The 13,773-nt window shown below is 38.8% G+C and overlaps 1 protein-coding gene across 1 annotated transcript; it reads right to left on the bottom strand.

Annotated features, from left to right (window-relative positions):
- Nucleotides 1-469: 469 nt before the first annotated feature.
- Nucleotides 470-12,997, bottom strand: LGI1 (leucine-rich, glioma inactivated 1). The gene is made up of 8 exons (XM_009875611.1): nucleotides 12,545-12,997; nucleotides 12,093-12,164; nucleotides 8,122-8,193; nucleotides 7,947-8,018; nucleotides 3,724-3,795; nucleotides 2,317-2,486; nucleotides 1,730-1,894; nucleotides 470-1,645 (listed from the first exon to the last, which is right to left on the bottom strand). Exons 1-8 carry the CDS (start codon nucleotides 12,733-12,735, stop codon nucleotides 828-830), a joined length of 1,632 nt encoding a protein of 543 aa, XP_009873913.1. The 5' UTR covers nucleotides 12,736-12,997; the 3' UTR covers nucleotides 470-827.
- Between the last annotated feature and the right edge of the window lie 776 nt (nucleotides 12,998-13,773).

Here is a 13,773-nt window from a genome sequence, read left to right on the forward strand (position 1 = left end):
TCTACATTTTTAGAAAATCAGGTACTTCCAGCTATACAGAGTACAAAGTGCCATCCTACAACTGAACCCTCCATCCTACAACTGGATCTACATCGCCAAATGCCTTTTTCTGGGTGGAGTCCTGTGAAGTTCGTGAAGCTTCACAAAAATGCAAGCAAGTGCCCAGGTGTAGTTTATAGGATAGGGATTCAATGCTGTATTTTTATCAAGAGCTTCTTGTTATCATAGGATCAGAGAATGTCAGGGCTTGATGGGACCTCTAGAGATCTACTCCAACCCCCCTGCCAAAGCAGGATCACCTAGAGAAGGTCACACAGGAATGCATATGTTATATCTAAAACCCACCTTGATCTTCAATATGGTGCATCTTCTGTGCAGTACGACCCTGCATGGGGCAATATGCCTTCCTGGGTTTATTTTATATGTGTACAATATACACACAAATAAAGAGTATCACCTGCAAATAATATTTGGAATGTGAAAGACACAAAATGTAAACATTTTATTTGGCAGTTGTTCCAAACAGGTGAATAAATAAATGGAAAAGTACATCTTAATATTCTTTATAGCAACAGATGCAGTTGCACACATATTTACATATCGTGGATGCAAAGAACAGTTAATTTAGTTTCTTTTTGTTAAAAAATGCAACTTCCAACACCACTAGACTTGACAATTAAAGATGAAGATACTAGTTATACTTTGTTCTAGCAATCTCAACTTTTAAAGGCATTCATCTGGAAGTAAGATAAGAGAGTCATCATGCATTTAGTTCATTTTTGTCCACTTATAGTAGAAAGTCTGATGTAATCTCAGAATTAGGAGTGTCATGCGCTTAAGTCAACTATGACATGTTTGTAAATCAATGTAGTTCCCTTAAAACTTGAAGCAAAGAGAAAATCTCGTTTATCGATGGAGACATGTATGAAAGATCTTGGTGCCTGCACGTTTAATTCTTGAAACTTCACAAATTTTGCCTTTTCAGCATCCCAATAATAGACTTGAGTGAAAGAATAATCACTTCCAAGAATGGCATATTGATAATTTTTTATCTGAAGCGGTTGGAATACCATTGACCCTCGGGATGGCATCCTTTGTAAATCCAGAAATGCCGAACCACCCCATTTCATTACTTTAGAGTCCCCAATAAATCTTGTTAAGCAAATGTATACATCCTCCTTCACCTTGAAATGTTTCACTGCATACGCATCTTCCATATCTTGGATATCAAAACGCTTAACAAATTCATTTGTTCCTTTGTTCCACTGATATATTACAGGTCTTTGGGAACTACTTGACAGAATTAAATGTGGTTTGCCAGATATTTCAAGATACTCCACATCAGTATCTCTGTACCAGGCGTGCAGAGACTGATGGGAATAGAATCCATTCCCATTCCATTTGTAAACCGTGGTGAAACCAGCCTTTGAACTGTCTGCAACAACAAAATACCAGTCTTCAGCAATCTTGAAAGTTTCAATGTCATTGGGTTTTCGGATCTTAAGGATTTCAATATCTTGAATTTTTATAAACTTATTAGCAAAAATATCTCTTTTATATATGTGGGAGCCTCCAAACAGCTGTGCGACAATGACATACAGCTGACTCTCAATAACTATAGGTTTACACACAACAGTTGAAGTACCTATAAAAAAAAAAGGAAAAGACAGGGTTAGCACCGCTTTTTGGATCAGCTGTTGTAATGTTATTTGTCAAGCATTGTTCATACCTGTAATGTTGTCGTAATTCCTGAACATCACTTCTACATGGTCCCATTCAAGAAAGATGCATTTTCCGGTAAAAGGCTGAGCAATAACCACGTGTTCATCATTCATGTATGAGAAAGTGTCTACTGACAGAGATTGGTATGGCAGGGACTGATAAACTTCAAATTCTGCAAAAGTGCACACAACGTATGATAATGACAGAAATACTTTCCAAACTGTACTGAAAAAACATCTGTTTAACAGATTTATTGCAAATTTATTACAAATTACGGTATTCCATCTCCAGTCCTATTTTCCTGTTGATAAAGGAGCACTACAAATTTTTCAATCTTTCTCAATTAAAAGAGGTGCTGTTTTATGTCCCAGTTCTCCAAATCCTTATACAGAATAATAAGGTCTGAGTAGAAGCTGCAATATATGACTCCACTCCCAAGTGATTCACGTGCCAGACCTGCACAGAATTCCTATTGATTTTAGTTGAAGTCCCATCCCATATGCAGACTTCCTGCAAAAATGGACCCTAGGATAAAAAAAAAAAAAATAACTCTGACTTTAATTTAGCAAGATAAAATAATTTGAGGCACATTACCTGTAATAATGCAATCAAATTCTTTTGGAGAGAGGCTATTGATTTTGCGCTTCTTATATTCTGGTGGGCTTTCACAGTAAATGTCTTCAACTGTTGCATTGGTGCTGCCCAGCCATTCCACCAACCACTTCAGTTTGCAGTCACAATTAAACGCATTGCCTCTAAGATCTCTACAACAAATAAATCATGCATTGAAAATAAGTAGTCAGCTGATGCATTCCTCCCCGCAGGACAACAGCAAACTGGGCTCTTGTTAAATAATGTTCTCTTGCTTATTCTCAGTTGATGCCTTCCTGGCTTAATTTGTACTGACCCACCAGAACCCACACAGGTTTAATTATATTAAGGTAAGCAAGGAGAACTTAACCTGATGATCAGTAATAAATTTTTGTTGATTTCAGCAAGTTTGCAGGTACACAAAAGGCTACCAAACTGCTGGCCTCATATTTCAGGAGGTTGTTACTTTCAAATTACCCTTTTTCAATAAGGACATTCTAGATAACAAAACCAGAAGTAATGTAAGGCAATGATCAGCCAGTTAGTATTTGCTCTCTCCTTTAGATATATTCATTTAAGGCTTTAGGAGACACAAGCAAAGGAGTTCTGTTCAAGTCTTTTTACAGCTGTCTTCAGTCAGATTTCAGATTGTACGTACAGGAACAGGCAAGCGCCAGGACCAGACTGTGTGACCACCTGGCCGTGATCAGTCATGCCAAGTAATGCTACCAGGCACACTGACCATCTCCATGTCTCTCTACTGCAGCTCTGAGCTATGAATTCAGCCTGCCTTCCGAATACAGGCAGCAGGCTAAGGGTTGTCTGTGCTTATTGTCCCAAATCAGGTGAAGAATTTGTGTGTTGTAAACAGGATGTATTTCAGGGAAGGAACTGTATGATTTATCTGTGTATCTGTATTTTGTATTTTTGCCAGTATTTAAATTACATATTTAAACAAGTTCATGTTTTGGTTTGGTTGCAGTTAGATTTAGTATGGGATATGGTACTTAGTAAGATCATATGCTTTTCTGATAAAAGATAGCCTTCCCAGAAATTATTTGCATATAGAAACGTTACTCCATTAAATATCTTCCACCCTCCCTTCATGCCATGCTCTCTCATGCATCCCTAAGGATACTTCCTTTTATTCAGTAAGTCTTAATGAACATGCAGCTCTCTTACATAACTACTAACAATATTACTTGTCTCCATAACTGATGGAATATTCAAAACGAAAGCAAATTATCAACAACAGTAGACAAAAAACAAGGCTACCCATATGGGGTAGTCTCTACTCAGTAATAAGATCCCGTTACTGGCTATCAGTTTGAATGGTTACCCAGAATGTCCTCTAAAAGCATTTCTTTATATTTTTAGTATAATTAATAGATAAATTATTTGCTTTCTTACACATTTGTTAAGGAATCCAAGCCTTTGAATATGTCTTTTGGAAGTGATTGGAGGTTATTATTTGCAAGACTCCTGTAAAAGAAGATACTTCAGTATCAGTGCTAGTTCATGAAATCACACATTTCTGCAAGGTGTTTTGATTTTTTTATAAGGTAAAGAACTTTGCTATTCTCCAGTGCTTAGTTCTAATAGATTGCTTTTAAGGAATAGCTCATTTGCTTTGTGACTTTTTCTTCCACTTATATGCCATGTCTCCTTCTGCTTTCTCACTCTTCAGCAGCCTTGCAGCTTTTACAGTGCTTCACTTAGCAAGGTAAAATTGCAATCAGCTCTGGTGTTTTGCCAACACCATTATTTTAAAACAATTAGTCATGACTGGATTTACTGACGCTTTCCTTACAAGATACCAATGCATGGTGTTCATATTACTGCAGTTTCTCCACTGTCTTGTATCTTTTTCTGGAAGAAAAATGTTAATACCAGGTTTCATTGCATTGGACTTAGGTTTAGCGCACAGGTTTTGGGACTATGCAGTAATACGGCAAGAAATTGCCAATCAGCATTAATTTATCTCCTAGAATGCAAGCACGTGTGTGTATGAGTCCAGCAAAAAACCTGCTGTTAATTCCCAATTTTTAAGATTATTAAAACTCATTTAAATTCAGTGAGTATTCTAGCTAGTAAAAGTGATAAGGAAATGTGAGCAGGCTTTCAAGAAGCACTATATGACATTTCAGTCAGGCATGTCTGTGTGAGGCCACCAAAGGTCTGGGTTCTCTGAGGTGTCACTGAGGGCATGACAGGAAAAGAATTATGTTGTAGGGTATAGCTTGCACCTCTTTTGATTAACAAAATTATTTATTACTTATGACAAGAAGTGAAAATGAAAAGAAATTCTCATTTAAGATCCCAGTTAGAACTTGTAGCTAGTAAGACTTAGAACCTCTTCTGGTTTTGCTTGTAAACATAAAAGTTATTTCTTAACTACAATGGCTATAGTCAAGCAAAGTTACTTAGGAATATACTTAAATTGAAGAACAGGCCCAGATGTTCTAGGTTGGCTGCTTCATTTAAAATTGTTTGCCTTATCAGGAATAGTAAATACAGCACGATGCCATTAGTGCATTTTCTGACTCACCATTTTCAAAGTACATCTGAGAGTAACACTCTTTGGTGTATGGATCACGTGCTTCACTTCTGCTTAATTTTATACTCAAGTCAGGTAACTCATACAAAGAAAGCTAAGTAGACTTGCAAGCCGAGGCAGTTTTAACATCAGATATATTCTTTACATATTACAACATAGCAAACTGAAAGGGATGATGTACTTGGAAGTAGCAACGGTTCACCACTTCCATGGGAACATGACTGACAGAAAAATTTACACACGGTTTACTCATCTGCCAATTTTTGGATGAAAATTAGGCATTTTATATTCCACTGTTAAAAAACATACTGATATATTAGAAAATACTGGCTTGCCTAGATGGTGCTGTACATGGTACTTTATTTTATAAAAAGAGGGTAGAGGTTGAGTCAAACATGCAGTTAAACTTATGGCTACAGTTCTGCAAGGAATGCAATCAAAATTATACATTGTGCACAGAAATTATTGTCCATCATAACTGTAACATTTTGACATTAAATTAGTGAAAAAAAAAGCAACTTCTAATTATTTTTTCTGGTTTTAAATCTACTCTGAGCAGTAGATAAATTGTGTTGCATAATGGTAAATACTACATGGCCCTGTTTTACAGTAAGGACACACGATAATTATCAAAGTTAATTGCATTATAAAAATACAGATATTTGGATAGCGTACTGCATTGCAGAAGTTGCGTAAAGAAGTAAACAGAATGAAGAGAACAAAGTTCACATTCTCTTATAACTTCATGGAACTCATTTGTATGCTTATTTATAATCATTCTTTTTTATAAACATTCTTTTTTAATATATTTTATGTACACAAATACTCTCCTGTTTCTTAAATGAGAAATGCCTCAGGGTGCCAAATGATTATTCTTAATGTTCATGTGCAGTTTTCCCCAAAGGGTGGGGAGTGGTTCTGCAAAGAGATTAAACTAGTCACATTTTGTGGCTAATGGACCTGCCTTTGCAGTTATTTTCTGCAAATTTTGTATTGTCTTCATGAATAGCGCTCCATACGCAATAGCAGCGTGATGTACAAGTCTATGTCCCAAAAATGCGCAGGCAACCACAAGCAAACTGCAGTGGCTCCCCAAATGTGGTTCTCTCTTTTGCGTATGTTTTCTCTTACAAAACTGCTGAAGCATCCCCAGAAATGAATGTAACAAGCAAGACTTTACCCTTGGACTGTATGCTCTGTGTGGAGAAGAAACTGTGCCTTCCTTTGTGTTAGAAAAGCAATTTGCTCACTGGCAGCAACTGCTACTAAATAAGTAAATGAATATGATAAATAATGTACTAGACCCATTTGTGAATATAAAGCTATTCATGTGCATAAATATTTTGAAGATAGGGTCCCGGTTACCATCCTTATCCAATTATCTGCCTTTTTCGACAATAATTATGCCTGTACGTCTAATGGAGATTTTTATGGGATGTGCACAGCCTGTTTATATACCTTTTTCCCTCTCCTCCTTCCTTCCTCTTCCTCAGATCTAGAGCCATTCTGTAAGTAATGTTATCTACATGAGTAGTCACAGTAGGCTTGTGAGTCTATTCTGACCAAAAAGGGAACAGTGTTTTACGGTACATTTACTATGTGGTCAAGGATGTGGTGAACTGAAATTCAACTATTATATTTATGCATTAACTATTTAAGATGGAACCTTTGCTTTCTCTCCTGTGTCAAAATATACAAATGAAAAAGTTCAGTGACCCATTTCAAAACGCTCATGAAGGTCATTGTGTTAAGGCCAAAAGGTCAGAATCCACTCCCCTATGACACACCCCCTGAGATCCACGCTTCAGAATGCAAATGCTCAGAGCTGGGTATAAAACTTATGTCAGGCACACCCCAGATGTTTTAGCCTCCTTTTCTCACAGTGTTTTTTTATCCTTTATGTTTTCTTACAGTACATATTGCATTTTCAATAAATTTATCACTTGCTAAAATAAAATCACTGCTGAAAGATACACTTGATGTAAGATGAGAGACAAAAGCCTGTCTAAAAAATGCCTTCCTAGCCCAGAGCAGGAGGATGCTACTCTTGTGTTTGCAGCGAGGTATTAGAGGTATTTGTTGCCAGTGTGCATTCCACCTGCTGAGCACAGCGTGAGAAATGCCTCAGCTCGCTCCCAATAGCCGCATTAGCATCCAGAGTGCCTTTGAGTAATTTCCCCTCTCCACTAATGCAGCAAAGGGGCTGCTGCATGCCAGAGGGCAAGGGTTGGCCGTGTTTCCAGGATAGCCGAAGGGCTGAGCAGTGACACGAGGAATGTTAAGCAGAGCCCAGTGTCAGTGAGTGACAGATCCTGATCGTGGGATGCTCTTACTCGCGTGCAGGAGAGGACACGGTGCAAGTGCAGGGCTTTGAAGCCAGTCCTGCTGCAGTCTAAAGGCTGCTATGCCCTGCAGTTAAGTGGAAGAAGTAGATCATAATAAAGTCATAGAAAATGCATCTTGTTGCAACTCTTCTGTTTAAAATTCTTCTGAGTGGGAATTTTCAATATGACTTGGTCAAATCCTGCTGGATACGGTTAGTGGCTGAAGTGGACAGGGGTACAGACAGCCATGGCTGGACCCAGGAATGGCTGTAACCTTCTCCCGGTACGTATCAGGCTGGGGTACGTGGGAAGAGACGTGTGACCAACGCTCAGCCTCTCACCACTGTGGCACCTCAGTGCTGACCACAGTCCCCACCATCCTCCTCTCCAAGTCCCAAACTGGGACTCACCTCATCAGTGCCAAACTTCCCAACCCATCCTGCTTTCTCCCTGCTCCGACCAAGTGCTCATCTGGAAATCCCCAGTGCTCTGAGAGAGAAAGGCAGGGAGCTACTGTCAAACATGTACTGCTTGGAAGCCGTTTGAGTCCTGGCTGCCTAAACTTACCACAGTTTGGAAGTCTTTGGTGAAAACACAAAGATTAACATTCTAATTAAAAGATGATTAAAACCACTTAAACAAATGTGAAGAGCATCAAAATGTGAAGAGTATCAAAATGCAAAATTCAACAACACAGTGGTTCAGTTACTATATTAAATATATCAAGTAGTATATTCAACCACTTTACTTACAGATGAATTAAAGATTTCAGTCCTCTGAAAGTATTTCTTGAAATTGACTTAATGCTGTTGTTCTCTATGAACCTGTAACGGGTCGTAAAGTCAATCTGGTCAAAGCAATGCCTGGAACTTGGAAGCCCACCCGCTATATTCAGTAATGCCAGGAAATATACTTTTGTCCACTCACAAATATTCTAGATGAGGAAGGCCCATGAAAGCATCATCACTAATAACATCGAAAGTGTTGGATGTAAACAACCTGCATAAAGAGATGGAAAAGAAAAGACCATTAAGTTATTATTGGCTTTAGAAAATGGCTCAGCAAGCCATGGTAGGCCAGATTTCCACTGCCTGATTTCAGGGTTTTGTCTGTGCAAGTGCTACAGGATTGTAAGGCTGACATATTGCACTGTAGTCCGGTGCAAAGCGAAGGACTCATTTCTTTGCCTGCTGGGGCCATCTGATAAAATTCCATTGACTTCTGTGGGACGTAAATGTGGGTTTATCGTGCCAGTAAAACAGTGGGATTATACAAGTGCGGCTGGAGACACACTGGGATAACAACGAAATGTTCAAGTACTACAGAGGTCTAAATTGTCTTGAAGAACACTTACTTTCGATGACAGCATAGGGAAAGCATCCAGCTGCTTAGCCAGACATCAGACATCAGGCTGAATTTGCAACACTGACAGTCAGGAAAATCCCTTAACTTAAAAGTTAAACTTGTGAACGTGTTTGACCTGAGGGTACTGAGAAGTGATTGAGAAAAAAATGGAAAATCTCTTAAATTAGTCAGTGTTTAAATCAGAACTATTTTTAAGAGCACAGTATACCTGCTGGCAATAACGCATAGTGCATATTTTTTATCCATCTAACAGTAAAAATACAAGCAACAGATTTAATTTAATGGAATTTTGTAAGCATTAAAAGTGGACTTGTGTTGATTTTTCCAGTTTTATTTATGCTTATCACCATGTTTGCTTTTGCCCATTTTAATTCAGATCTGGACTGCCACACCTTTAATAAGGTGAGGCATTGTCAAGTACAATGAACTTTACCCTAGTGGAATACTAGATGCACATCTATATTTTATTTAGTTAGACCTGATGGATAAGTAGATTTACACTATGACATCCTTAGGCATTCAGGGGGGCAAGATTTCCAAGTATGAATGAATACACTTAATGAGTTAATCTCTTATTTTGAAGTTTGCAGTAAGAATAAATTCTGGTTGATTTATTTTCTCACTTGGCTATTGCTGACTCTGCTTTTTCCACTTTAAATATGCTCCTTTATATGTATGAAAAATATAAGCAGGAAATTCGTCCTATTTGTTAGAAACAGTAAATGCTTCTCTTTCTCAGAGAAAATAAGTATTTTTGTAAAACCTCTGAACCAGTAGACCAATATAGTAAATCTGCTGCCTGCAACTAATTTTACTTTTCTGATACGATTTCACTGGGTAATTTTTCCTTTTCCGCACACTACCTTCCTTGTAATTTAAAGAACAGGGTAGTATCTCTTTAACTAGTAGAGCTATTTTAGAGACTGCCAGCATAGGTCTTACACTTGGTGAGCTCATGAGCCTCCCACCTGGTACCTCTCCCTAATGGCTATATCACGCATATTTGATGCACAAAGTAGCTTTTCTCCCACCAGATGTGCTTGATCTGTGACCCACCAGCTAGCTACTTCTGGGGACAGAGGCTGAAGACACTGCACTGTAGCTAGGGACAATATTGCTTAGCAAGAACTGTATGTTGATAGCAGGTACAGTTCCTGGTGCCGTTCTTTCTATGGGCTTTCATGGCATCAGTTTATAACCTTCAGCATGTTGCTGACACACAGAGTCACGAGTGCTGGAGATGAGAGCAGAGAGATTTTCTCTACATTTAGGGAACGCTCCTGCTGGCACTTTGCTGTAGCTGTGTAGGTCCTTCGTATTTTTTTTGTCACAAGAAAAGCCCAGAGCATACCATCCATACTGTTCAAGAAGAAAACCTCTCTTGACCTGGGACTTAGGAATAGCGTTTAGCACAAGACCATGATTTTTCCAGAGACCACTGCCACTACTACAGCAAAACCACTAAAAATAATAATAGTGGGAGATATATTCTGCACTCAGAAATGTGTGACTGGCATTCTGGAGACACCAAGCAACATTTGGACTTTAAAAATATAATGCTGGTGACTATTACACAGAAATACATATAGGCTGCTAAATCATTCTATTGGCTAAATTAAACCTACCAATACAGCTATAATCATGAAAAGCTAAAACTTACTGTAATTTTCAACAAACCTGAGTTTTCCATACTCTTATTTCCCTTACCATATTCTGCCAAAGACAGAAATTTTTCTTTCCCATGTACAAACTGGAGTATTGGCCCCACAGATACAATCCCGCTCCTATGGTCTGTGTCATTTGCCTTAGATCAGCAGCCTGACATTCCAAAGGTGGCAAACAGCTCAGCTACCGTCTTAGAAATATATCCGGAAAAGTGTTTAGGAGTATTTTTAGAAATGCTAGGTAGCAGAAGTAAGTAATCTGTGGATTGTTTGCACCATTTTAACTGAAATCTCATTGAAGCCCATAATGGAACAAAACCAGCTTTTCTGGGGCTGGAGCTTTTGTTGCAGCATTCATTAGCAGCAGCTTAGAACGTGCGTTTCAGTGAAGCATGCAGCAGATCGTGCAAATTATTACTGTTACTAAAATGCCAAAAGCCACTGCCAGAGACACAGACCCCACTATACCAGGCACTGTAATAACTCAAATCAGAAGACTGCGTCTGTCCTACTCCACCCTACCCAATCCTGCCTCCCCTGGCAGTGAGACTGCTAAGTGTAGGTGGTGTATCGTAGCCAAGAGAGATGATGTCCTACTCACTCTCTTCTCATCTAAGCTCCACCAGTGCTGCTGTTTCTTTTTTTCCTTCCTTTGAAAGGTACATTGCAGGAATTGCATGGAATGTGTCCCTTTTGTGATCTGTGACCACCTGGGAAAAGCTTCTCAGGAATAAAGCACGATGGAAAAGCATTTAGGTTTCCATAGTAACCACATTTACCTATTTACCCTGTATCCAAAACTGTACAGTACGTCTGCACCTCCTTATCAGCTCCACTTGAGGTAGCAGAGTACAGCTAGGGTCAGGGCTTCTGCTACCGGCGCACCAGCAGTTTCATCTAACTGCCCTGGGGCTCCAGTACATCAACACTGCACCTCTGACCACACCGAGAGAGCACGGGGATGTCAGCCTGGGACAGACGTCCCATTTTGATTTTGATCACATCAGGGAGTCTGTTGTGCCGGATTTCTGAAACAAATCTGGGTGTGTGTCAGGCTGGCAGCACACCCACTATAAACAGTTCAGGTTACACCCCCTCTACCTCTGTATAGCTTGCAATTATATAATCGTATGCCCACATTTCTAAGAAAGCCTGTGAGACTGTAAAAATCCCATATAGAAATGCATCTAATATTTAAACATCCCCAAATATTCTCTTCTCGAGTATGCCTCTTCACAGAACTTAATTTTTAAATAGCTGCTTACATTTTTTTAACTGAAAGCGAATCGTCATTACTTTTGTGTTTTTTTCCAAAGAACACGAAAAAACAACGGGGTCAAATCCAGGAGCTATGGAGGCAAAACTCCCACTGAAGTGACTGAACTTCACAGAAGTCAATGGCAATTTTACACGGAAAAGCACTTCAGGACCTGTCCCACTGCAATGAAGGGCCTGATCTGGGGGGTTCTGAGCTCACAGTCGACCGGAGTTGCAAATGGGCAGCTTTATATCGGGATCAGGCCCCAGGACTGCAGAAAACAAACATGAATAGTTGTTGCAATGCTCAGGTCTCTACTGTAATGTTAATTAGAGTATCACAAAGATAGCATGCATTCTGTCACCAAAAACTTCATCACGTAATCATTCGAAGTAGCACTGACAACACAGCCTTGCAAAAGACTAAGTAGATACACTTTGAAAAAATTAAACATGCACTATCTTTCAAATTGCTAAAAAGTCTTATATTTTGCCAGCTAATTAATTTTCTCTTGCAGTTTCTTATAAAATTAATACTGACACCCTTTCTAAAATATTTATGGATACATATACATTTCATAACAAAAATTATATCATAAAAATATTTCTCACAGAAGCTGCAGAGATGGTGTGAGCAAAAAACTCCCTTCTGGGATTTTAGTAAAAGCAGATCTCACAAAGGATCTGGAAAGAAGAAAAAAACAACCTTATATTAATGTAATCTCATATATCCATAGTTATAATACTGATCTGGTCATCACAGAGAAATTTATTTATATATGTAAAAAAATCCCACCAAACAAAAAAATGCATGTTACAGGTTTCATGTAGTATAGAAGAAGGTATAAAATGGGATGTGTGCACATACACAGACAGACAGACAGATGAAAGAGATGTAAAAATCAGGATTCAAGGATGCAGCACAATTTTAACACATTAGCTGATGATTCTGAATGCTGGAGGTACTCCCTGCAGCAAGCATCCTTCCGTATGCACTGAAAACACCACACATCCTAGTTCATTTTAAATCATAAATTAAATAACCAAATGCTTACAGCCCTTACAGTGAGATAACATCAGGCGGAACGCTGCGAGGAATAGATCTGGCATTTTCACATAAAGCATTATCTTTGGTACAAGTACACCAGGCAGGACATTTTGGCTTCACTGGTTTCTTCCCTTCAGTCAGCAAAAGCACAGATAAAAGGCATAAGAAATAAGCAATTCTTCTAAAGGGTCTGCTGGCATTTCCCATTCTTTTGATCCGCTCTCGTTCCAGACAGTTGAAAGAATATCCCAAAACATGAACAGGGGTTCTTTATTCAGCCATTGGATGTCTTTCTCTTAAGTCCAGGTCAGTATTTGTCTCTGCTTTCCCAACCCTTTTCTTTCTCTTTCACTCTGTTTTTGTAGACAGAAACCTGCAGCTGATCTGTATGTTTCCACTCACTCAGGCAACGTACTGCTCAGAGAAGAGACCTGCGAGGTGCTGTAAGATGGGGAAAATCCAACCGGCTGAAGGGGAAAAAAAAAAAAAAAAGAAAGAAAGAAAAAGACTTGCATCACCACAAAAACACTGAGCACAACACAGCATTAGATTGCAAAGTGATGTAACTGAGAAATACACTGCTTTCTGTTTTCACAGGGAGGCCCTTTCCCTGTTACCAAAAATAGTACAGCATTATGTTTTGCTGGTGGGTGGGTGAGTGGGTGTGGGGTGGAGTGTATGCCTGTGGGGGGAGAAATCAGTCATCTCTTACTGGATCCCTACTACCTCGTGAACCTTTGAGAATTATGCTTCACATATTGCAAACAGCAGACCTAACAGCAGTATCCACGGGAAAATGAAATCGAGTGAAACCATCAAAAGCATTGCTGCAAAAGCTGTTAGATTAATTTTTATCCTTAGCCCTTATTGCACATATTTGTATCACTGAAGAACAAGCCGCCACACATGGAAAATATTACAATGTATGAGAGAATGCCTACAACTGACATTTCTAAACAAAATATTTTCTCATGCAAAATACACCCCAACTGCTTCTTTTTTTTTTTTTCAGAAGCAGCACTCTTATTTATTACGTTTTCTCAGCTAATTAAGTAAGTGAATCAACCAACACTCAAAATGGACAACATTAATGAAAAGTTCAATTTTAAAAAAATACTTGCTTGGAGATTAGTTTGATCATTTTACACTGAAAGAAGAAAACTGTCATTTAAACACTGGCTATGTTAAACCTGTAGTTAAGAATGGACCTTCTTTGAAAAGTGACAGGACAGGGACACATCTCAA

Source organism: Apaloderma vittatum, unplaced genomic scaffold (assembly GCF_000703405.1).
Source record: "Apaloderma vittatum isolate BGI_N311 unplaced genomic scaffold, ASM70340v1 scaffold20558, whole genome shotgun sequence".
In the NCBI taxonomy this organism is placed as follows: domain Eukaryota; kingdom Metazoa; phylum Chordata; class Aves; order Trogoniformes; family Trogonidae; genus Apaloderma; species Apaloderma vittatum.

What these genes read in the sequence shown, in the direction of transcription:
- LGI1 (XM_009875611.1), bottom strand. Translation starts at nt 12,735, where the DNA reads ATGGGAAATGCCAGCAGACCCTTTAGAAGAATTGCTTATTTCTTATGC. An exon ending in ACACCATCTCTGCAGCTTCT is followed by an intron (nt 8,194 to 12,092) that starts GTGAGAAATATT and finishes CTCTTTATGCAG; the next exon opens with GTTGTTTACATCCAACACTT. An exon ending in TTGGATTCCTTAACAAATGT is followed by an intron (nt 2,487 to 3,723) that starts GTAAGAAAGCAA and finishes TATTTGTTGTAG; the next exon opens with AGATCTTAGAGGCAATGCGT.